The following is a 24,791-nucleotide window of genomic DNA, read 5'->3' as shown; positions in this document are numbered from 1 at the left end:
CAACTTCTCCATCATTAGCTACAGCCTCGATAATAAAAACTCCACCACTCCACCCCATGACTCTCAGCAAGAAGGCTATAAGAACTCCATCCCTCCACTTCTATCTCCTCTGCTAGGCGAAACCTTAGCAGAGAAATTTTAATTTTTCTCCTCCATTCTGTTCCTCTACCAGGTGATGTCTTAATAGAAAATTTTAATTTTTCTCCTGCACTCTGCTCCTCTACTAGGCGATGTCTTACTAGGAAAATTTAATTTTTTCCTGCACGCTACTCCTCTACTAGGCGATGCCTTAGTAGGAAAATTTTATTTTTCTCCTGCACTCTGCTCCTCTACTAAGGGATGCCTTAGTAGGAAAATTTAATTTTTTTCTCCTGCACTCTGCTCCTCTACTAGGCGATTCCTTAGTAGGAAAATTTAATTTTTCTCCTGCACGCCGCTCCTATACTAGGCGATGTTTTAGTAGTAAATTCAATTTTTCTCTTGAACTCTGCTCTTCTTCCAGGCGATGTCTTATATTCAATTTTTCTCATGCACTCTAATCTTCTATTTTGCGAGGCCTTAGTAGGAAAATATTTTTCTCCTGCACTCTGGTCCTCTACTAGGCGAGGCCTTAGTAGGAAAATTTAATTTTTTCTCCTGCACTCTCCTCATCTACTTTTCCCGCACGCTGAATCTATACTAGGCGATGCCTTAGTAGGAAAACTCCAATTTTCTCCGGCACTCTGCTCCTCTACTAGGCGTTGTCTTAGTAGGAAAATTGAATTTTTCGCATGCAATCTGCCACTCTACTAGGCGATGTCTTAGTAGGAAAATTCAATTTTTCTCCTGCACTGCTCCTCTACTCGGCGATGCCTTAGTAGGAAAATTTAATTTTTCTCCTGCACTCTGATCCTCTACTAGGCGATGCCTTTGTAGAAAATTTTAATTTTTCTCCTGCACGCTGCTCCTCTGCTAGGTGATGCCTTAGTAGGAAAATTTAGTTTTTCCCATGCACTGCACTTCTACTAGGCGATGTCTTAGTAGGAAAATTTAATTTTTTTCCCGCTCTCTGCTCCTCTACTAGGCGCTGTCTTAGTAGGAAAATTTAATTTTTCTCCTGCACGCTGCTCTTCTATTAGGCGATACCTTAGTAGAAAAATTTAATTTTTTTTCATGCACTCTGCTCTTCTACTAGGAAATGCCTTAGTAGAAAAATTAAATTTTCTCCTACACTATGCTCCTCCCAAGTAGAAGGCTCCAGAATTAAGCTTCTCGATCGCTTTGAAGGGGCCCTCCCACTTTCAAGCCCAAATATTGATTCATCCTACGATGCCCTTTATTACCATTCCTTATAACATTATAACCCAGATATGTCAAGGTTCTAAATATCTCTTCAAGCCTAAATCATCGAAAATTCCTATTACTTAAACCATTTAATTCTCACTTATCACTAAATCAGTCCCAAATTTCTTAACAATTGCAAAAATAATTCCTAATTTCTTCGAAAATTATCCCATTGGTCCTTAATTACGAAAGTTGTACAATTATCCACTAGTTCTTGTTGTTCCCAATTTCATTCTATAGGTTCCTCGTAACATAAAGTTCAAAAATTTTAAGCTTATTAATCCCAAACTTCAATTCATGTAACCAAATCTTATATTTCTATCAATACTAAAAATCCCAAGTTATACATTTTTAAACTTCTATAGATTGTCGTAGTCTTCGAATCATTATTGTTTTTACGAAATCCTCAAAATTTAACTCAACTAATAACCATTAATCATCAGTATTTTCTAAAAAAAATAAACATCTCCAAAAAACATTCATAATTTTCAAGATTAATTTATGACCTAAAAGTAGAACATCAGTACTACAAACCAAAAATTAATACAGTCAAATCATTATCAACGTTTCCTAACGCCCAATAGCCAAATTCTTAGTTTTGTTCAATTCCACCACAGAGCCATCATGCATGAAAATCATATAATTTCTCATTTCATGTCATAACATGCATAAAATTTTAAAACATCTTATCTCAAAACATAAACATAGATAAACATGTACAATAAATCGCTGTAAAACATGTATCGTGTAAACATGCAAGTAATATCATTAAAACTTTCAAAACATTTAAAACATGTAATCTTACAGACTTGAGGGTTGAAGACAGAGCTGCAGAAGCTGGCGGTGGCACAACCCTATACAGGAACCTTGCTCTGATACCAACTGAAACGTCTACTCATTTTAAAAGTGAGGAAATATTTTTTTTATTTTTTAAAAAAAGTTCACATTTTCGAAATAACATAAATAAAAATGAACATTTGACAGGAAAAATGGTGCAGTTTAAATTAATCAAACTCATCCAAAATCATACGTAAACATAAACGAATAAAAATCTTAAAATCACCAACGTATGAAATGTTCGTCTCCTCTCAAAACTTTTGAATCATAATGCGAAAAACATGCGGTCCTCGGGTCGTGTCACCGCACCAGGTCCGCCTACTCAGAGTTCGGCACCTCCAGTCCCCTCACCATCAAGCTCACCTGCATCACACACACTTAGTGAGTCTAAAGACTCAACACATCTGTACCAAAAATAAAAAGTATATATACATGGCACACAGCAGTGAAAAATACCATACCCAACATATAGTTCGTGAACTTTAAAGCATGAACATAAACGTGTCGTGTAAAATCATATCGTGTCAAAACATGTCATCTTATATCATCATATACGTATAAATTTTCTTTCAATTGAATTCGGTTCATTAGTTGTGACTTTCGTATCAGCTCTATCGTATCACCTCTATTCGATGCATCCATCTACGTATAACCACGGTACCGGACGACGGGGACATCAACAACAAAATTACTCGTCCGCTGAGCCTTGGCCTCAGCTCATCATATCTTATGTCATCATATACATATACATCGTCAGTCACAACCAATTCTCATCCTTCAAAAACATCATCATATTCACCACTTAATAAAACATGCATATACGTAATTTTTTCCTTAAAACCAAGCATGCACCGTATTTATCATAATTTCATAAAAATCATAAAATGATGCGTAAACATTTAAAACATGATAAAATGTGCTCAGGACGCTGCCAGGAGTAAAATCTCGACTTGTGCAAAATGACCATTTTGCCCCTGGAAACTCAAAAGGACTGTTTTACCCCTGGACCTCAACATTTCGACCCGAAGTTTACCAAACACCTTAAAACATCCCAAAACATATTAAAAAGAACTTCTTAGACGTAAACTCGAGATCGTTTCAAAACTTAACAGATTCGTTTTAAAACTTGAACCGGAGTCCCGGTTTTAGCCCGAATCAACCTGAAACTTAACCAAATTTTTCTCAACTTAAACCGTGACTCAAACCTCCATGACCCGCCTCTAAAACATATATTTCAGACCACTTATGACCTAGAAACAAGCCCAAATGTTTCTTGAAATCTCAAGTGTATGCGCACAAATTTTCCCAGCTTGAGCAATTTTACGATAAAAATCATATCTCCCTTGTTTCTTATCAAAAAATTACGAATTTGCTATCGAATAGAAGATAACAGAGAGTGCTACAAATCATATGTTTAAAACATTTCCAGAAAACCAATCAATAAGTCGCAGAATTTGAAATAACAAAAGATGACGGGTTTTGAGACACAAAAATTCCACAGCTTGAGCGATTTTACGATAAAAATCATATCTCCCTCGTTTGTAATAAAAAAATTATGAATTTACTATCGCATCGAATATAACAGAGAGTATATGTTGAAAACATTTCCAGAAAACTAACCAATAAGTCGCAGAATTTGAAATAACAGAATGTGACGGGTTTTGATACACAGAAATTCCACAGCTTGAGCGACTTTACGATAAAAATCATATCTCTCTCGTTTCTAATAAGAAAATTATGAATTTGCTATCGAATCGAATATAACAGAGAGTACTACAAATCATATGTTGAAAACATTTCCAGAAAACCAAACAATAAGTCGCAGAATTTGAAATAACAGAAGGTGACGAGTTTTGAGACACAGAAATTCCATAGCTTGAGCGACATTACGATAAAAATTATATCTTCCTCGTTTCTAATCAAAAAATTAAGAATTTGCTATAGAATAAAATATAACAGAGAGTACTACAAATTGTTGAAAACATTTCTAGAAAACTAACCAATAAGTTGTAGAATTTGAAATGACAGAGGGTGATGGATTTTGAGACACACTTCAACAAAAAAAACAGATCGACCCTCTACTTAACCCATCTAACCATCGACCATAACACAAGCCGCCTTCTTCCTAGCCGAGTGATAGGACTCGTTTTTACGTGTTTTTAGTGTTGGTTTTGAGTCGCGTTCATGCATCATATTAGTTTGTTTTAGTTGAATTTTGCATTTTTTTAGCATTATTGAGCATTTGACTAATCTCGTGTATTCTGTGGTTATTTTGTAGGAATTGAACCAAAAAGTGGGAGAAACTTTGGCATAATATCGAAGAGGTCTCGCTAGGGCGGTCAAAAGTGACCGCCCCAGCGAGCATTGTGGTCTGGCCGAGTATTGTTTTGCGCAAGTATCTCGCTAGGGCGGTCAAAAGTGACCGCCCCGCGAAACCAGGGACATGCTCGAGGAAGCTTATTCGAGGACCTCTCGCTAGGGCAGTCAAAATATACCGCCCTAGCGAGAAGCGAGATTGAGAAAGATTTGTTTCCAAATTTCTAGGGACTCTATCCTACACCATAACCTAACACACGAGAGCAGCAGCCGTTTTTCATCTTTTATCAGACTTTTCATCATTTTTCTTGGAGAAGAGGCTAGGAGCAAAGGAGATTTCGAAGACCTCGAGATTTCCACGCGTCGTGGCCGTCATCCATCGTCATCTTTAGTATTTTCATTATTCAGTATTTTATTTCTTACATTGATTGTTGGTTTTTATCATGAATTTCAGTAGCTAAACTCTAGATTTGTTGGGATTTGAGGGGATCCTACCCCGTACTCGGTGTTTAACATTATTTCTCGACGTTTTTATTAGTGATTTGTTTATGCTACTGTTATTTCTTGTTTCAATCGAAGCCTAGCTAACTTTCTTTGATTATTTCATGTTGTTGATGAGTTCGATAGAATAGTTAACAATACGATCAAATAGTATAAACCACGGATTTACAATTTTAGTAGATATACGGAATTGGGTACGTGTCGATAGTGATAGTTCACCCGAATGAAAGCTAGTGGATTCCATAGAATGTAATGCAATCTTGAACTGTTAAATATTTGAGGACACTTGAGTACTGCATGTTTTTTATTAGTATTAATATAGCTCGACAGAGTATATAAATTAGTCTAGGGAATTTCGTCGAACGCACGAGTAAAAGTCGAGTGTGATTATTTAAACACGAGTGGTAGGTGAACTGCTAATTCCCAACAAATTCATTTCTCATTTGATTTAATCCAAATTAATCATTGCGGTCTTGAGTACGTTTTCTTTGCATTTTAATTATTTTATTGTTTAATTTACATTAGTTTAATCATCAACTCATTTTATCGTTGCTAAAGAAATTTTACTTGAAAATAAAAATAGTGTAACGCAGTCCTTGTGGAACGATACTCGTATTCACTTACGTTTATTATAACTTGACTATCGTGCACTTGCGATATTTAAATCGAGCTTTCATTTATAAAATAAATTTTGGGATTATTCACTGTGCAAGTTTTGCTCGATCAAGTTTTTGGCGCCGTTGCCGAGGACTGTTGATTCACAATTTTTTATTTTTCATTTAAATTCTTTAGTATTATTTATTTTATTGTTATTTGATACTCTCATTGTGTTGCAGATTTTTCTTGTGGTGCATGCGAAGATCACTCGAGTTTAAGCTTGAGCCTTTTGACCCCGAGATCGAACGCACAGCTAGACGTCGACTACAGCAGCAAAGAGCGAAGGAAAGAATGGAAGGCGATCAACAAAGAGAGGAGCCAAGGCGTATACCGATGTTGGATTATGCACAGCCATCTCTTGATGGAGCACGTCCAAGCATCGTAAGACAAGTCATCCGAGCTAATCAGTTTGAGATCAAGCCAGCTATCATTCAGATGATTCAGAACACTGTCCAATTTGGGGGAAGTGCACTTGACGACCCTAATTCTCATATAACTGACTTTCTTGATTTGTGATACTTTTAAGTTTAATGGCATGTCTGATGACGCTGTTCGTTTGCGTTTATTTCCATTTTCACTGAGAGATAAAGCTAAGTCGTGGTTAAACTGTTTGCCTGTAGGGTCTATTACTACATGGGAAGATATGGCAAAGGCGTTCCTGATCAAGTACTTTCCTCCGTCGAAGACTATGAAGCTCAGAGCCGACATTACTACTTTTGCTCAATATGAGCAAGAGTCACTTTACGAGGCATGGGAGCGCTACAAGGACTTGTTGAGGAGATGTCCACACCATGAGCTGCCTCTTGGGTTAGTTGTTCAAACTTTCTACTACGGTCTGCTTACTCCTAACCGTACTATGATAGATGCTGCTGCCTGTGGTAACTTACTGAGAAAGACGGCGGAGGAAGGATATGAGTTATTGGAGGAGATGGCTGCTAGTAGCTATCATCCTCAGTCTGATAGGCAGAGACGAGGTGCTGGAGTTAATCAAGTTAATGATTTGTCGGCGGTTTTAGCACACTTAGAGGCTTTGAATAGAAAGATTGATGGGATGAGCATGAGTGGGTCGGCTATGCGTCTGCAAGAAATTTTCTGTGATAAGTGTGGGGGTGAGCATGATGTGCAGGATCGCCAAGATGGCAATCCATTCTATGTGCCTGAGGGAGCACCGGTAAAACAAGTGGGATTCCAGAACCGTCCTAGAAATGACCCTTACTCGAACACATATAATCCGGGATGGAGGAATCACCCAAACTTTTCATGGGGAGGTCAAAACAACCAACATCGCCAACAAAGAGGTCCACCATATGTGATGCACCAAGGATTCAAGCCAGAATCGTGTCGGGAGGAGAAGTCCAATTTAGAGCAAATGATGACTAAATTTATTTCTGGAACAGAGACGCGATTTCAGAACCAAGATGCATCCATAAAGGGGTTAGAGAATCAAATTGGACAATTGGCTAAGTTGATTGCTAATAGGGAGCAAGGAACTTTACCAAGCAACACGGAAACTAACCCAAGAGAACATGTGAAGGCGGTGGAATTGCGTAGTGGAAAAACACTCGGGTCTAATGAGGAGAAGACCAAGCACGGTGAGGATGAGGTGAAAAATCGAGGAGGTAAGTCTTCTAACTCTACATCTACACCTATTGCACAGAATAAAATTGTTATCCCTCCACCTTTTCCTGCAGCAATGAAGAAAGCTAAATTAGATGCACAATTTGGTAAATTTCTTGAGATATTTAAAAAATTGCATATTAACATTCCTTTTGCTGATGCTTTATTGAATATGCCAAGTTATACAAATTCTTGAAAGATATCTTAGCAAATAAGCGGAAGCTAGAAGATCATATGACGGTGAATTTGACCGAAAATTGCTCCGCTTTAGTTCAAAACAAGATTCCTCCGAAGCAAAAAGATCCAGGGAGTTTCTCGATACCTTGCATTATTGGTGACATTAATTTTCATAAAGCTCTATGTGATCTTGGTGCGAGTATTAATCTGATGCCTTTTTCTGTGTTTAGGAGACTGGGATTAGGTGAACCCAAGCCAACTAGGATGTCGTTGCAGCTGGCTAACAGATCTGTCAAGTATCCACGTGGGATTATCGAAGATGTTCTGGTGAAAGTGGATAAGTTTATTTTTCCTGCAGACTTTGTGGTACTTGAAATGGAGGAAGATTTAGAGATGCCTTTAATCCTAGGGAGACCGTTTCTGGCTATAGGGAAGGCACTGATTGATGTTGAGGAGGGGAAATTGAGACTGAGAGTTGGAGAAGAAGAAATTATTTTTGATGTTTTCAATACTCTCAAGCACACAATGCACAATGATAGTTGCTTTCGTATTGATGTCTTGGATTCGCTTGTTTGTGATTTTGTGCAGGATGGATTGAAAGAACCATTGGAGGCCACTCTCACTACTGAAAAGCAGGAGGACGAGCTAGACGAGGAAAAGATGGAGATGGTAGCTCATTTGAATGCCATTCCACCTTGGAGAAAGCAAGTGAGGCTTAGACTAGAGGAATTGGGAGACAGAAAAGATTTAATGCCTCAAAAGTCAAGCCTAGAGGAACCACCTACTTTGAGTTCAAACCATTACCTCCACATCTCAAGTACGTATATCTAGGAGAAAATAATAAATTGCCTGTTATTATTTCCTCTTCTTTGACAGATGATATGGAGAGTAAGCTCTTGGGAGTCCTCAAGGAGCATAAAGGAGCGTTCGCTTGGAAGGTTTCGGACATAAACGGTATAAGTCCTTCGATCTACATGCACAAAATTCTGATGGAAGATAAATACTCACCTCTAGCACAACCACAAAGGAGACTCAATCCAAAGATGCAAGAGGTAGTAAAAGCTGAAACAATTAAACTTCTGGATGCAGGTATTATCTATCCTATCTCTGATAGTGCGTGGGTAAGTCCTGTACAATGTGTGCCTAAAAAGGGTGGGATTACTGTTATTGCTAATGAAAAAATGAGTTGATTCCCACTAGAACTATTACGGGTTGGCGTGTATGCATAGATTATAGGAAATTGAATGATGCAACCCGTAAAGATCAATTTCCCTTGCCATTTATCGATCAAATGATTGAACGATTAGCAGGTCATGAATTTTATTGCTTTTTAGATGGATACTCGGGATACAATCAAATCACAATTGCACCTGAGGACCAAGAGAAAACTACTTTCACTTGCCCTTATGGTACTTTTGCGTTTAGGCGTATGCCCTTTGGTTTATGCAATGCACCTGCAACATTTCAAAGATGCATGACCGCTATCTTTCATGACATGATTGAAAATTTCCTTGAAATCTTTATGGATGACTTCTCTATTTTTGGCTCCTCATTTAATGAATGTTTAGAGAATTTGAACTTGGTGTTAGTTAGATGTGAGGAGAGCAATTTGGTGTTGAATTGGGAGAAGTGTCATTTTATGGTTCAAGAGGGGATTGTGTTAGGACACAAGGTTTCGGAGAATGGAATTGAGGTTGACAAAGCCAAGGTGGAAGTAATCAAAAACTTACCCCCACCTTCATCAATAAAAGGAATTAGAAGTTTCCTAGGGCATGCTGGTTTTTATAGGCGTTTCATTAAAGATTTTTCCAAAATTGCTAAACCTTTATCCTCTTTGTTGATGAAAGATGTTGAATTTAATTTTGATTCTACTTGTCTGCATGCATTCGAGATACTCAAGGAAAGCTTGGTGACAGCACCTGTTCTGACTGCCCCTGATTGGGAGCTACCGTTTGAGGTGATGTGCGATGCTAGTGATACAGCTGTTGGTGCGGTGCTGGGTCAAAGGAAGAACAAGGTATTTCATACCATCTACTATGCAAGTAAGACTTTAAATGATGCTCAATTGAATTACGCTACTACTGAAAAAGAATTGCTTGCTATAGTATTTGCTTTCGACAAATTTCATTCATACCTTGTTCTGTCTAAAGCAACTGTGTATACAGATCATTCTGCCCTAAAATACTTGCTTGCTAAGAAAGATGCGAAACCTAGGTTAATTAGGTGGATTTTATTATTGCAAGAATTTGATCTCGAAATTCGAGATAAAAAGGGTGTGGAAAATGTAGTTGCTGACCACCTGTCTAGGCTTGAGCATGTTTGAATTAAGGGCAGTGACGATGATATAGATGACTGGTTTCCTGATGAACAATTGCTTGAGGTAAATGCGTACCCTTGGTATGCCGATTTTGCAAATTTTCTTGTCACTGGCACACCTCCACCTAATTTATTGTTTCACCAAAGAAAGAAATTCTTTTCAGACGTGAAATATTATTTTTGGGAGGAACCGTTCTTGTTTAAGATTTGTGCAGACTCCATGATAAGGAGATGTGTGGCGGAGGAGGAAACCAATCAAATTCTGAACCATTGTCATGACCGTGAGGTAGGTGGTCACTTTGGACCCATACGGACGGCATCTAAGGTACTTGAATGTGGCTTCTATTGGCCAACTCTTTTTAAGGATGCTCGTTTGTATGTTCTCAATTGTGATAGATGCCAACGCACAGGTAATATTTCCAACCATCATGAGATGCCTTTAAATAACATTATTGAGTGTGAAATATTTGATGTGTGGGGGATTGATTTTATGGGTCCTTTTCCTGCGTCTTTTGCAAAGAAATTTATTCTGGTGGCAGTGGAGTATGTATCTAAATGGGTGGAGGCAGAGGCTTGTGCCACTAATGATGCACAAGTGGTGTTAAAATTTTTGAAGAAACATATTTTTAATCGATTTGGTGCACCACGTGCAATCATAAGTGATGGTGGCACCCACTTTTGCAACAAAATTTTTGATAAACTGTTGGGCAAATATGGTGTCACCCACAAGGTTTCCACTCCATACCATCCCCAAACTAGTGGACAAGTTGAAGTATCCAATCGAGAAATTAAGAGGATTTTAGAGAAGACGGTTAATGTGAATAGGAAGGACAGGTCCATTCGGTTAGATGATGCTTTGTGGGCGTATCGTACTGCTTTTAAAACACCTATAGGCACTACACCATATAGGTTGCTTTTTGGTAAAGCATGTCATCTACAAGTCGAATTAGAGCATAGAGCATATTGGGAGACCAAAGCACTAAACTTTGATTTAGCTCTTGCAGGTGAAAAACGATTGCTGCAGTTGAATCAGTTAGATGAGTTTCGGGGAAGAGCTTATGATCTTGCACTATCTTACAAGGAACGCACCAAACGAGCCCATGACAAACACATTATAAGAAGGGAATTCAAAGTGGGTGAAGCGGTGTTGGTATACAACTCTCGATTACGACTCTTTCCGGGCAAGCTAAAGTCAAGGTGGTCAGGACCATTCACTATAGCCAAGGTGTTCCCATCGGGTGCAGTGGTGTTGCATGATGGCAAGGAAGGGACATTTACTGTGAACGCTCAAAGTTTGAAGCACTATATCGGTGGCACAATTGAGCCACAAATTGGAGTCACTCGGCTCCATGACAGTCATTGAGGACATGGGTGAAGAGTCGAGCTCTAGACTATAAATTGAGAACTACTTCTACTCCTTATTTCGATTTTGATTATATTTTTTTTTAGTTATTAATCGCATCATTTGCATTTAGGTAGTTGCATGGCATTGCATTCAAATTTTTTTCCCGAACACTTCTTTTGCGAAAACGTCTCGCCAGGGCGGGAAAAATATACCGCCCTAGCGAGTTGCGCAGATTAAAAATTTTTCTCCCCGAAAACTTCTCGCTCGGGCGGTCAACTTTGACCGCCCTAGCGAGTAGCACAGATTAACAAAAATTTTTTTTTCCGAAAACTTCTCGCTCGGGCGGTCAGTTTTGACCGCCCTAGCAAGTCGCGCAGATTATAAATACTTTCCTCTTCTCTTTTCCTCCCCACTTCGAACCCTACTCCTCCCCTCCGATTTTCGGCGCCCCCCCTCCAGCTTTTGTGCTCAATCCTTATTATTTGGTGATTTTTCAGGGCAAAGACTCAATCTTGGTCCATACACTCCAAGAGGAAGCATTTAGGCTACAAGATTTTCTTCTCCGGCGGTCTTTCAAGCAACTCCGGTCATCTTCCACATATTCCGGTGAGCTTCTCCGACGACCCTCAACAATTTTCCGGCAGTTGGATACTTTGTGCACTCCAATCTCTACATGGCACCCAAAAGATCTAAGGTAACTCACGGTGCTTCTAGTTCTCGTTCCACTCCATCTATTTTTGTGAATGAAAAAGCTAGGAAGAGATTTGAGCATGCTAGACTACATAGGAAACCAATCCCTGAGCGTGGATTTAGCTCGTTTCTTATCGGTCAATTTTCGGAGTCCCAAATAGAAAGAAGAGGGTGGAATACCTTTGTAGCACAACCGAATGCAGCAGTGGTTCCGGTTGTGCGTGAATTTTATGCCAATGCTCCGGAGGGAAATGAGTCGAAGGCATTTGTGAGGGGACATCTAGTCCCGTATGATCCCAAGACGATCAATGATATGTTGGGTTTACCGTCGGTGGACGATTCGGTGTTTCAGGCGTGGGTGCTTAACCCGGATTATGATTTGATCATTCGCACACTCTGTTATCCGGGCACCACGTGGAAACAACCGGGGACTTACACGGTCTTTCTTGAAAATTTTTTGAAAGTGGAGGGGGCATTGTGGTATGCATTCTTGCCTAAGAGATTGATGCCGGTCGGTCATACGAGTGATGTGCAGCGTGAGCGGGTGGTTGTTCTTTATGCCATCTGTACTGGGATGGTGATTGATGTGGGCAGGCTCATTTTCGGACAGCTTAACATGTGCATTAATAGCAGCAATTTGGCTTTTTACTTCCCGACGATAGTGACCGAGCTGTGTGCCTGAGCGGGGGTGATATTTGAAGATGATGATGAGTGGTTACCGCCGATGAGAGCCATTGATGAGGCTCTCTATAAATCCAAGAGGGAGAAGAGACAGGCTGAGCTGCCCGAGGAGGTATTTTTCGATTATGGGATAGCAGCTCAACCACCTCCGGCCTTAGGACATGCACCACCACCCCCGCAGTCACGCCGCCATGCCATGCGAGATCGTGTCGCCGAATTGGGAGCTTGGGCCCATTATCAGACGCAGTACCAGGCCGTTAATCAGGCACATATTCGGAACATCGAACACCTGGTGCAGGGGATCTCAACTCATTTGGGCATCGACACTTCCGGATGGCCACCTACACCCGCATACCCGCCACCCTTCCAGTTTCAGTACAATTATCATATGCCCCCATCAGCTGAAGAGGGAGTTCCACCGCCGGAGAATGAGGAGGAGGATGATTTCTGATCAGGGGAGTTTACTGTTTCCCCTTTCTTTTTATTTTGCATATTCTGTCTTTGCCTTCACATTCATGATTTTTTATGTTTTTAGTGTTTGTTTCGTTTTGTGCAATGAGGGCATTGCACAACTCTAGTATGAGGGGGTAGATTGTTATGTTTTCTTAGTTAATTGGTTTTAAATTCGTAGCATTTCTTTTGTTTGGTGGAGTTTATATTACTTTGGTGGTGTCAATTTTCAGTTATGGGAGTTTATTTGGTGTTGTTAGTATTGCTTGTGTTGAGTTGGTTGTTTTTAGTCCGTTATAGTATTGCATGTTTGGTGTCGTTTATGGTGAGAAGACATAGTGTATGAGCCAATAATGATGTTGAATTGATAGTATACAAAAGTATTGATTGGGTCACCTCATGAATGGTACTCTTGATTGTTAAAGCATGAATTTTTGCACAAAGTTGAACTTTTTGAGCACATATGTGTGGGGACTAGAATTTTGTAGGAATAATGGTGAAATTTGAAGGTTTTGTGTGGTTAACTTGAAAGGCATCATTTATGAGTTGATTTAGCATGTAAACCCTTGAAAATAAGTCACTAATTGGGACCTTGAATGAGAACATGTGATTTGCCTTGAACTTTACATATACCCCCTTTTTCAATGCACTGAATTAAAATATCATACTCCTAACCAGCTGTAATCCAAAGTATACATTCTTAGCATAGGGAGTACACGTGTGAAAATTGTGCATCAAAAAAAAAATTATTTCGAAAAAGAAAAAATTGGTGGAGATGTAAGGTGAGGGGGAGCCGAAATAAAAGGAATGAAATTCTATTCCTGGGCTAAAAGTTGGAGATATAAGGAGACGAGGAAAGTCAGACGAAAAGTCTTGACGATTGCACAATGAAAATGATCGGTGTACTCCCGACTGTTAGCCACTTGAGCTTATTTTCCTTCTTTTCGACACCCTTCTCTGCACTTAAGAATCGAATAAAGTTCAAATTATGGTTAGTGATAAATGGACACGGGGGTGCATGCTAGTGAGACTTGTATTGAAGTGCTAATTGAGTGACTCGCATGATCGGATGATTGATCTATTTGAAGTACGAATGACTAGACCCATCATGACACACACACACGTTCAAATCAGTGTCGAGATTTATGTGTAGATGAGAATGAGTATTCGTTTGTGATTTGACTTGATTATGGTTTGTATGTGGGAAAGTTCACTGAGACATGAGCATAAAAGTGTTAACTCACCATTGACATTTACTTGTGTTGGTTATTTCTTGTTTGAGTATTTTGTGTTTGTTGTGTTTGTTTAGAATCTCGTGCTTTAACCTATTTTGCTCGAGGGCGAGCAAAAGGTTAGTATGAGGGGGTTGATAGGACTCGTTTTTACGTGTTTTTAGTGTTGGTTTTGAGTCGCGTTCATGCATCATATTAGTTTGTTTTAGTTGAATTTTGCATTTTTTTTAGCATTATTGAGCATTTGACTAATCTCGTGTATTCTGTGGTTATTTTGTAGGAATTGAACCAAAAAGTGGGAGAAACTTTGGCATAATATCGAAGAGGTCTCGCTAGGGCGGTCAAAACTGACCGCCCCGGCGAGCATTGTGGTCTGGCCGAGGATTGTTTTGCGCAAGTGTCTCGCTAGGGCGGTCAAAAGTGACCGCCCCAGCGAAACCAGGGACATGCTCGAGGAAGCTTATTCGAGGACCTCTCGCTAGGGCGGTCAAAATATACCGCCCTAGCGAGAAGCGAGATTGAGAAAGATTTGTTTCCAAATTTCTAGGGACTCTATCCTACACCATAACCTAACACACGAGAGCAGCAGCCGTTTTTCATCTTTTATCAGAATTTTCATCATTTTTCTTGGAGAAGAGGCTAGGAGCAAAGGAGATTTCGAAGACCTCGAGATTTCCACGCGTCGTGGCCGTCATCCATCGTCATCTTTAGTATTTTCATTATTCAGTATTTTATTTCTTACATTGATTGTTGGTTTTTATCATGAATTTCAGTAGCTAAACTCTAGATTTGTTGGGATTTGAGGGGATCCTACCCCGTACTCGGTGTTTAACATTATTTCTCGACGTTTTTATTAGTGATTTGTTTATGCTATTGTTATTTCTTGTTTTAATCGAAGCCTAGCTAACTTCCTTTGATTATTTCATGTTGTTGATGAGTTCGATAGAATAGTTAACAATACGATCAAATAGTATAAACCACGGATTTACAATTTTAGTAGATATACGGAATTGGGTACGTGTCGATAGTGATAGTTCACCCGAATGAAAGCTAGTGGATTCCATAGAATGTAATGCAATCTTGAACTGTTAAATATTTGAGGACACTTGAGTACTGCATGTTTTTTATTAGTATTAATATAGATCGACAGAGTATATTAATTAGTCTAGGGAATTCCGTCGAACGCACGAGTAAAAGTCGAGTGTGATTATTTAAACACGAGTGGTAGGTGAACTGCTAATTCCCAACAAATTCATTTCTCATTTGATTTAATCCAAATTAATCATTGCGGTCTTGAGTACGTTTTCTTTGCATTTTAATTATTTTAGTTGTTTAATTTACATTAGTTTAATCATCAACTCATTTTATCGTTGCTAAAGAAATTTTACTTGAAAATAAAAATAGTGTAACGCAGTCCTTGTGGAACGATACTCGTATTCACTTACGTTTATTATAACTTGACTATCGTGCACTTGCGATATTTAAATCGAGCTTTCATTTATAAAATAAATTTTGGGATTATTCACTGTGCAAGTTTTGCTCGATCACCGAGACCAGCTCGTTAAGGGCCTTCCCTAGCCTCGATTGGACCCTCCTCCCTCAGCATGGTTCAGCCCCCACACAACCGAGCCTCCTCTAATAAACCACAAACACGCATTGAACCCCTTCCGATTTGAATAAAAGGCTTCTGCCTTCACCCAAAACCGAGCATACCTAGGATCCCCTCATCTATTCACCTTAAAACACAGCACTCTCACCATAAAAAAAAAAAACCAGAAGTCGACAGCCCCTTGCAAAAAGGATCATAAAAACGTGAGCAACATGCAAAGGAACTGAAATTTCATGTCAAACTTTCGCAAAAACGCAAGCATGGTGTAGATCACACAATTCTCATACAAAAATATTAAATTCAGTATATATATGACGTGTAAGATGAGGAAATGAAAATACAATCGTGCCTTGATGATATAAGATTGAAAGCTTGAAGAATTTCGTGTCGGGGAAGCACTGGAGAGGCGGGAAGAAGACTTGTTTGCAAAATAATGGAGGACCGAAGCTACTAGCTGGAGTTTTACGTGAAAATGGATGAAGAAGTGAGGGTGTCGGCTGATGGAAAAGAATATTAGGTTTAGTGGAGTTTAGGGGAATAATTAAATAATATAATAAGCTCTAATGTGCTATTAATTATGTTTAAAGAGTTTACAAAGAGTTTCAAGCCCAATAAGCTAAAAAGTAGGCCCATTAAGTCCAAACATACTCCCGGAAAATATTTCGTGTTGGTAAGTTTTTGAAAATATTTCTCGAACCTTCAAAAAGTCCTCCGAATCGTTAGAATTTTCGTACCGGTTAAAAAGATAACCCGTCGGGTAAATACCCAACCAAGATCCATTTTCAAAAATTATAATTCAAAACACCTAATATTAAATAACTAAAAATAATTATTCAATAAAAATATTTTTCCTAAATATCCCCGGTCTCCGTTACTCGATCGAGCTCGAACTGAAACTAAAAATCCTAATACATGAAACTTTAAACAAACCTTGAATTAAAACACAAATTAATGAAATAAACATGCATTTAATGCTTTAAAAGAATTTAATAAAATAACAAAGAAATTTAATAACTTGCATGCATGTTGTTCACGTGGACCTTCAAATTTTCGGGACATTACAATAAAAGTCTTTAGAGCATGCCTTATTGAGATCTCTGAAGTCCACACACATCCTCCACTTCCCTTAACTCTTTGGGACTAGGACGACATTCGATAGCCAAGTAGGAAATTGCACTTCTCGAATGTGCCCAGCCTCAAACAATTCACCCACATCTTTTCGTATAACTTTATCTTTCTCAGGCCCAAAGTGTCTCTTTTTCTGTTTTATAGGGCGGGTAATAGGCAAGATGTTCAACCGATGCTCTGCAACACCCGGAGTCGTCCCTGTGAGTTCTTGAGCCGACCAAGCGAACCCGCTAAGATTAGCCTGTAAACAAGTAACGAGTTCTTCCCTGACCCTTGGGTCAAGTTCAGGGGCTATTTTGAGCGTCTTCTTCTCGGGCCCAAATGATATGATCTCCGGCTCTTCATCCATTACCTCCTGAACCTCCTCCCTCACCACGGGCAACCCGCTTCTTCCCTTTCTGATCATATTGACCTCCATACGCGCCCTCTTTCCCTCTTCTTTTACTATTCTTTCATAACACCGACGTGCAAATTTTTGTTCCCCGCACAGGAGTCCAACCACCTTCCCTACAGGAAACTTCAGCTTCTGATGATAGGTGGAAGCTACAGCTCTGAAATTCTTTTGGGCTGGCCGTCCCAGAATTTCATTATATGCTGATGGGTGTCCATCACGGTAAATGTTGTCATCTTTGTTACACGCCGAGGCTCGTGTCCCAAGGATAGAGGAAGAACAATTTGCCCCAATGGCGGAATGACATGTCCTGCAAACCCTCATAGAGGAGTAAAGATCGGCTAAAACTCAAATCCCTCCACCTTAATCTGATCCAGAGTTCTCTTGAACAAGATATTCACGGAGCTTCCATTATCAATAAAGATCCACGCCACATTGTAGTTGGCAACGGTGGCCGTCACCACCAAGGCATCGTTATGTGGAGCCACAACGCCTCGGAGGTCTTCCGGCCCAAAACTAATGATAGGATCCTGGGGTAGGTCCGCACCCCTTGATATTTAAAAGTTCTCCAACCTTCTCCCATACTCTTTCCGAGCTCGCCCGAAATCTCCATCAGTAGCACCCCGCGATATCATATGGATCATTCCTCTCGTAGGGTGGTTGTCCTCATTCGTTTCCCTCCTCGGTTCGACGAGCTACCGAGGGATATCTTGATCTCGACCTTCCCTCCTCGGCTCCCCGACCCTCTGATTTATCCAGGGAGGGCCTCGACCCCACCTAAGAGATGGGCGAGATCTCGGCTCACTCCCGGACGAGGATCCTTCTTACCTGCCCAGCGGTGGAAACCTAACACTGCTCTCCATCTTTTGCGACTTCTCCCCCCTTTCCCCTGACTCCCTCACGTCCATCACTTTATCCCGATTTCTATTCAGAGGAACATGCGATGAGAATTGTCCTCTTCCTCTAGTTTTGTCTTCCTCCCTTTCTCCTGCACCCCCTTCCTTCCTCCTCTCTCCGCTCCCTCAACTCTTCCTCCCCCGGGCCGCTGCTCCATCCTCTTGTGCCGCTGGGCATCCTCTAGATTTACATATTTTTACTCCTGAGTTAACAGATCATCATAGCTTGACGGAGTTTCTTGACTAGCGATTTGAAAAACTCTCCTCCCCCTCAATCTTTGTGTGAAGGCACTTATCATGATGTCAAGGGTAGCCGCTGGTATTTCCAGCGCTGCACTGTTGAAACGCTGGACAAATTCTCGCAAAGTTTCAGCCTCCTATTGTTTCATCACGAACAGGCTCAAATAGTTTTTCTGATGCCTCTTGCTGCTAGCGAATCGGTGCAAGAAAGCCATAAAAAAATCCTCGAAAGACTGTATGGAGTTGGGCTGCAGGGTATTAAACCATTGCTAGGCTGACCTAACTAGCGTGCCCAGAAACACTCTGCAACTGACCCCATTTGAATATTGATATAACAGAGCCGCATTCTCAAACCTCCCCAAGTGTTCCTCGGGGTAAGTATGTCTGTCGTATTCTCCCACATTTGACTGTCGGAAATTTGGTGGAAGCCCCTCTTCCAAAATCGCAAGTGAAAAAGGACTTCCTCTCTTGGGTGTCAGCGTTCTGCTTCCCACCTGCTTCCACAACATTCGTATTTTCTTCCACATCTCTCCCATCTCCATATTCCCCTCGCTTTGGAGGGGCTGTGTCTCTTTAACCCTGCTGTGGTGGTCCTCAGCATTTTCCTCTCGCTCTTGGCGAGTGGCATGTTCCTCAGCAAACATAGATTCTTGGTTCCTCTTCATGGCCTATTCTACCGTCCGGGTAATAAATTGGCCCAACTGTTCCAGGGTCAAGTTCCCCAAATTATCAATGGTACGGGGTTGCTCGACCCTTGTCTCGTGACGGGGCTGCTCGGCTCTTGTCTCCTGACGGGGTTGTTCCTACCTCTTCTCAACATGAGATTGTTCGGGTCCCATCTGAGGACGCGGCGATGCTGAGTTAGCTCTTCTGCTCCCTCTCCTGTCTACCATCTCTATGTCTCAACTCAAAACTTCATACAAACGGCGCCAAGTGATACTCAAGGAAAATTTAGGGTCCGCTTCCAGCAAGTGTCACTAGTCCAGACACATGTTTCAAAATTGTCCTGGTCCTGAAATCACGAATAAGACCGTTAGGAGGGGACCAGGATGGTGTCCTGACATAACCCCTCCGACGCTCAAGTCAGAGACTGAGGATATAAGTGGAGAGCAGCTAAGGGTGGTGCTGAAAAATAATATAGTGAATGAACGAATTAAACACTCAAACCTGGTATTTATAGGGAAATACCTGGGCCCGTCATGGGCCTGCCTTCCATTTGGGCTAGGGATGGGCCAGGGGTAGTGGGATCATCCATGAGGTATCAATTAGTCTCTGTGGGATCGATACTTGAACTCATCATCCATTTACTATAACTTGACCTAATCCGCTTGATAGATTTATTCACAATCGAAATTGTCGATCAGTAACCTAAAGTGTAAACTTTAAAATTTTCTTAATTTAAAAATATAGGATTTCAAAAGACTATCAATTTTACATATAGATATAACACTCTTGCAACTTCTCACATAGGTTGTGAAGGCAATTTACCCTATAAGAGAATGATTAATTGAGTCGATGGCTCTTGTCAAAATTGAATTTAAAAAGTGTCAATTTTTATTAAAAATATTTGATATCTATCTTAGGACCACGACTTTTTTTTTTAAATAAAAAATGAGATTTTTTTTAAATATTTGGATAAGACCAGGGACGTCGTTGACCCATATCTCCCCAATATAAATTTTCATTTATAAGACAAAAACAATAATTTACGAAAATAAAAGCAAAAATTTCTGCAATGCCTTGCATACGACGCCGTATCATGTAACTTGGCTTCCATTAGGCGAATAGCGTAGCTTAGTGGCCGACCCTTCATACCTACACACACTATAGACGCAAAGAAGTTCCAAAAATTAGTTAACGTAAGGGCCAAATCCTTCCCCAGCTCCTTAGATCTAACGGCTCACAAGATTCTTGAGCCACACCTTTTCATCTCGACCCTACATTTCCCAATATTTTTCAGAAATTTAGGCACTTGTCACCCCTAGGTGTCCTCTCTTTCTTGATTTCTATGTTGCTGGTTCTTTAGGTTAGGCCTCTCCACCTTCCCCTCTCTCTCTATATGCAAGATTTCTCCTCCAAATTTCTTTTAACATTGGAGGGATTCAATCGGAATTCGTCAATGGTATACTAAATTCCCACGTATATTTTTCATCAGTTCACCCATATTTTTTCCTCCTGTCTTTGATCCAAGTTCGACATTGCATGTTTCCAGGAGACAATGCTGGTGCCACCATGGCTGGTAAGATTGCTAAACACAACCTTCTTCAATGTTTGCCGGACTCATGGGGATGCGGCCCGGAGCGAATGCAATATGTTTTGCTTAGATTGCAACAGCGATGGGTTTTGCTTCTACTGCAGGTCATCCAAACACGAAGATCATCAAGTTATTCAGGTCATTTCAGATTCTTGGTTAAAAGTTACAACTTCTGCCAGAATATTTATAACCACTTTTGACTCCACAAATTGAATCCACATACAACCCCAACGAAAAAGTTAAAAAGAGCACGAATCCCCTCATCTAAATTAATCCATAATCTTGATATTCATTTGATATATTTTTAGAATGGCGTGGAATGCAATCTGCCCCGTCGAAAAGTAACGCGTTACGTACGCACAGTAAATATTCATATCAGTTACACACACACACACACACACACACACTCTCTTTCACATCTTCTTGAATTATATATATGAACAGATAAGGAGATCTTCGTATCACGACGTGGTGAGGGTTTCCGAGATTCAAAAGGTTCTGGAAATAAATGATGTGCAGACATATGTGATAAACAGCGCGAGGGTTTTGTTTCTGAATGAAAGGCCTCAGCCTAAAGGTGGGAAGACTGTCTCTCATGTATGTGAAATTTGTGGAAGGAGCCTTTTGGATACTTTTCGATTTTGTTCTTTGGGGTGTAAGGTCAGTAGTCTATTCAATTTCTATCTCTTAATTTTGTGTTTTGTTCATCCACATTCTTCTGGTTTTTCATCAAAATCAATTGGAATTTTTATATTTGGCATATAAGTTATTAAACATTACATTATAAATAAATAAATAAATAAATAAATGTGATTTGGAATAATTTTGAGTATTGATTTGAGTAGAAGTAGGATGAAGAAGAGCCATAGGTAAATAATTTTAAATAGTTGGATATTAAACTTATATGTTAAAATCCATATTACTTTCCGGAGTATATTTGGATCAAGTTAAAGATTTCAAATCCACAATTTGAAAATTTTCTTTTCAAATTCTTTTGTCAAATCCAAATCCGAATAATACATAAGTATTATAATGATGCAATTTTATAAACAATCTTCATCATCATCATCATCATTGTTAAGGTGTTACCAAGAAATTATAATAATATTTTATAAAATTTGGAATTAATCCTACTATGGAATTGTTAAACGGTCACACCCTATAATGGATTGATAAAGAATGACAGATGAAGAAATGGCCACAATATTCTAAAAGCTCTCGTCACCTTCTCATAACCAACTAATGGGCATCATTATCATCCTTTTGGCCTGTAATGCATCCATCATTATTTGGTGCTAGCAATATTAAAAATAAAATTATTAGTTCAAATGTCGTGTATAGATTTCTAAAATAAAAGTTTTTTCTGGAAAATATTAAAATGATATGATGAACTCGCATGTCATCATTAATCACTTTCTTGGGTTATTTATATAATTTCTAAAGTGAAGATTTGTTCAATTTCTTTATTGAAGAATGTTTTTTCCCCAGTTTTCAGTTTTGGTATATAAAAAAAAGTGATGGGTTCATCAATCATTATATTGGGGTTTTTTTGTTTTCTATGAAAAAAATTGTGCAATTATTCATGGTTTTTTTGAGTAAAAATGATTTTTTGTCTCTATTTTGCATTTAAAAAAAAAAAAGCTTGTGGGAATAAAGAGTAATGGGGATACAAGCTTTACATTATATGAAAAGAATAAGGTAGCAATACAAAGAGGAGAAGGTATTTCAAGAAGAGTGAAGGAAGAAGAAGAAGAAGAAGATCAAGAATTGCGTGAAGGATCACAACAAGAAATATACCCAATCTCACCTCCTCCTATTCTTTCTAGTGCAAGAAGAAGAAAGGGCATTCCTCATAGGGCTCCTTTTAGGTCCTAATTTTTTTTCTCTTTAAATAATCATTTCATAGAAATGGTAAATTATACAGCTCATTATTCATAGGGTTACCCCCAAAAAATAAACAATATAAAAGTAAATGTGAATAGCAATTCATTGAGATCAGTATAAGTAATATTTACCATCTACAAACTTTTGTCCCAATTGCATATTTTCGTAGGGTCACATATATAATATTGAAATAAGAGAATATATCAAGACCCATAGATTTTATGACCATTTTTTGTGGTCCATTCATCAAATTTTATGAATAAAACATATCACAACATATAAATTCATATTTTTTTTCTTCATATTTTCAAATAATCGTGTCTGAAATTTAAAGATATTTTCTTCAAAGAAATGACGCGACCCCTCTTTAAAGATGGTGATTCAAGGGATTTTCGTTCCACGTGACCGAATTTCATTCGTGTAGCCAAATAATCTAAGTGTAATTGGATTCTATGAATTAATCGATTTGAAGGGTTAATACGATGCGACCTTTAGGATAATATCACAATCGTGTATGTATTTAAAGGTTCATACCAATTTGACAAATCAAAAGTTATTTGATTTAAGATTAAGATAATACTTAGGATAATGTGAACTCAAACTATTCGGAGGAAAGTATTATGCTGAAATTGTGACTTAAAATGTAAGAAAACCAAGTGTTTGTGAAAGAGAGCAATAATTAGAAATTGTAATTGACAGTTGCAAGTTGGATAAATTAAAGCCAAGGCTTTGTGAAGTCCGTTTAAATAGTTTTTGTGGGCCCGTCAACTCACATGGGCCGTTCCCATAAAGAACAACACCTTTAATTAGTTTAATAATATAATAAAATGCCTGCAATGGAACTATCAAATTTCTATGATTTGCTTGCTACCTAATATTGAATTCTTTTCATTTCTTAATATAATATATATATTGGAATAATTTTTGAATAATGGTTTTGACAATATATATATATTTTTTGACAATATTTTGCTAAGTTAATGTGGAAGCTGTTTATATAAAATATTTTTTCTTAGTGTGTGGTTCTATTAAAATTTCAAAAATAATGATTGACTCGGGTAGAAGATGTTGTCAATTTCTAAAAATAGTCAATATTTAATCATAAATAATCAAATACAATATATGTTATTAAAATTTTAAAATAGTTCATCCACTGATTATCATCTACATGTATATCATTTCAAGCATAACTTTATAATACTCATTAAATACAATCTTCTCATAAAAAATAAAACTGCACACAAATTTCTATGAGACCGTCTCATGGATAAATTTATGAGACGGATCTTCTACTCGACCAATGAAAAAAGCATTACTTTTAACTACGGGTATGAATGGAGTAAACTCATCTCACAAATATAAATTCGTGAGAACATATCACCTGATAAAAAAATTTATTACGCCAAAACTATTTCTCTCAACATTTTTTCAATTTTCGACTGGTTGTTTGCACTAGGAAAGACAATAATAAAAAAAATTTCTTCCATCAATTGCTGATCACAAGATTATTATTTAGACGTGTCCCAAAGAGGAGTTTATGTTGGTGAATTTTGATGAACATTTTGCAAGTGAGTCAACTTTAAAGCACACCATATATTAAATCTCTCTACTATAGTATAGGCTACGACATAGGGGTGAGCGTCCTATCCATTTTGACGGTGCAGGCTTCATTGGATTCAGCATACAAAAATATATTCCTTATTCACCCCCAAATATATTATCTTTTATCTAGATTTTCCGATATTTTAGATGGCAAAAACTGTTGTATCTCGGTTTTCTCCAAACCAAAAACAGCGGAAGTTTTAAAAATTTTAGATCTTGACATTCAAGATATTTTTGAGCACTCGTATGGTTTTAAAATAAACATTCATAAGATGTTAAGAATTATACCTTTGGTGAATAATTTCACTTGGCTCCAACTACTATGGTATTGGCGGACGTAGCTCTTATTGTAAATCCATGCGAACGTTCTTCGATCTATTTCTTTAAATCTTCTAATCAGGTCCACGCCCGGATTACTTTACTTGTTACTCTTCTAATTTGCACTAGAAAATTAGAATATATTTTGCGTAAAGATAGAACACAAAATGGTTCAAAACCTTTGAGAATATTAATATTGGAAGAGCCGAAAATTTTCTTGCAATTCCTCTTCTAATTCATGAATGAATCTTGTGCATTAAAAAATGAGAATAAAGAAAATCCTAATATTTCTTTAATGGTCATTTACTTAATTAATCTAATTAATTA

At 38.5% G+C, this 24,791-nt stretch overlaps 1 protein-coding gene and 1 non-coding gene across 2 annotated transcripts; one reads left to right on the top strand and one right to left on the bottom strand.

Moving 5' to 3' along the window:
• Positions 1-6,325: 6,325 nt before the first annotated feature.
• Positions 6,326-6,432, bottom strand: LOC142512998 (small nucleolar RNA R71). Its single transcript, XR_012808968.1, has one exon. It is a non-coding gene; the product is annotated as a small nucleolar RNA R71 (small nucleolar RNA).
• A 13,854-nt stretch (positions 6,433-20,286) lies between these two features.
• On the top strand, positions 20,287-22,693 carry LOC142506243 (protein RGF1 INDUCIBLE TRANSCRIPTION FACTOR 1-like). The gene is made up of 4 exons (XM_075619432.1): positions 20,287-20,528; positions 20,619-20,798; positions 21,105-21,320; positions 22,302-22,693. Exons 1-4 carry the CDS (start codon positions 20,466-20,468, stop codon positions 22,533-22,535), a joined length of 693 nt encoding a protein of 230 aa, XP_075475547.1. The 5' UTR covers positions 20,287-20,465; the 3' UTR covers positions 22,536-22,693.
• Positions 22,694-24,791: the final 2,098 nt, after the last annotated feature.

Source organism: Primulina tabacum, chromosome 10, assembly GCF_025594145.1.
Source record: "Primulina tabacum isolate GXHZ01 chromosome 10, ASM2559414v2, whole genome shotgun sequence".
Classification (NCBI taxonomy): Eukaryota; Viridiplantae; Streptophyta; class Magnoliopsida; order Lamiales; family Gesneriaceae; genus Primulina; species Primulina tabacum.
This window is presented reverse-complemented; position numbering and strand designations above follow the sequence as displayed.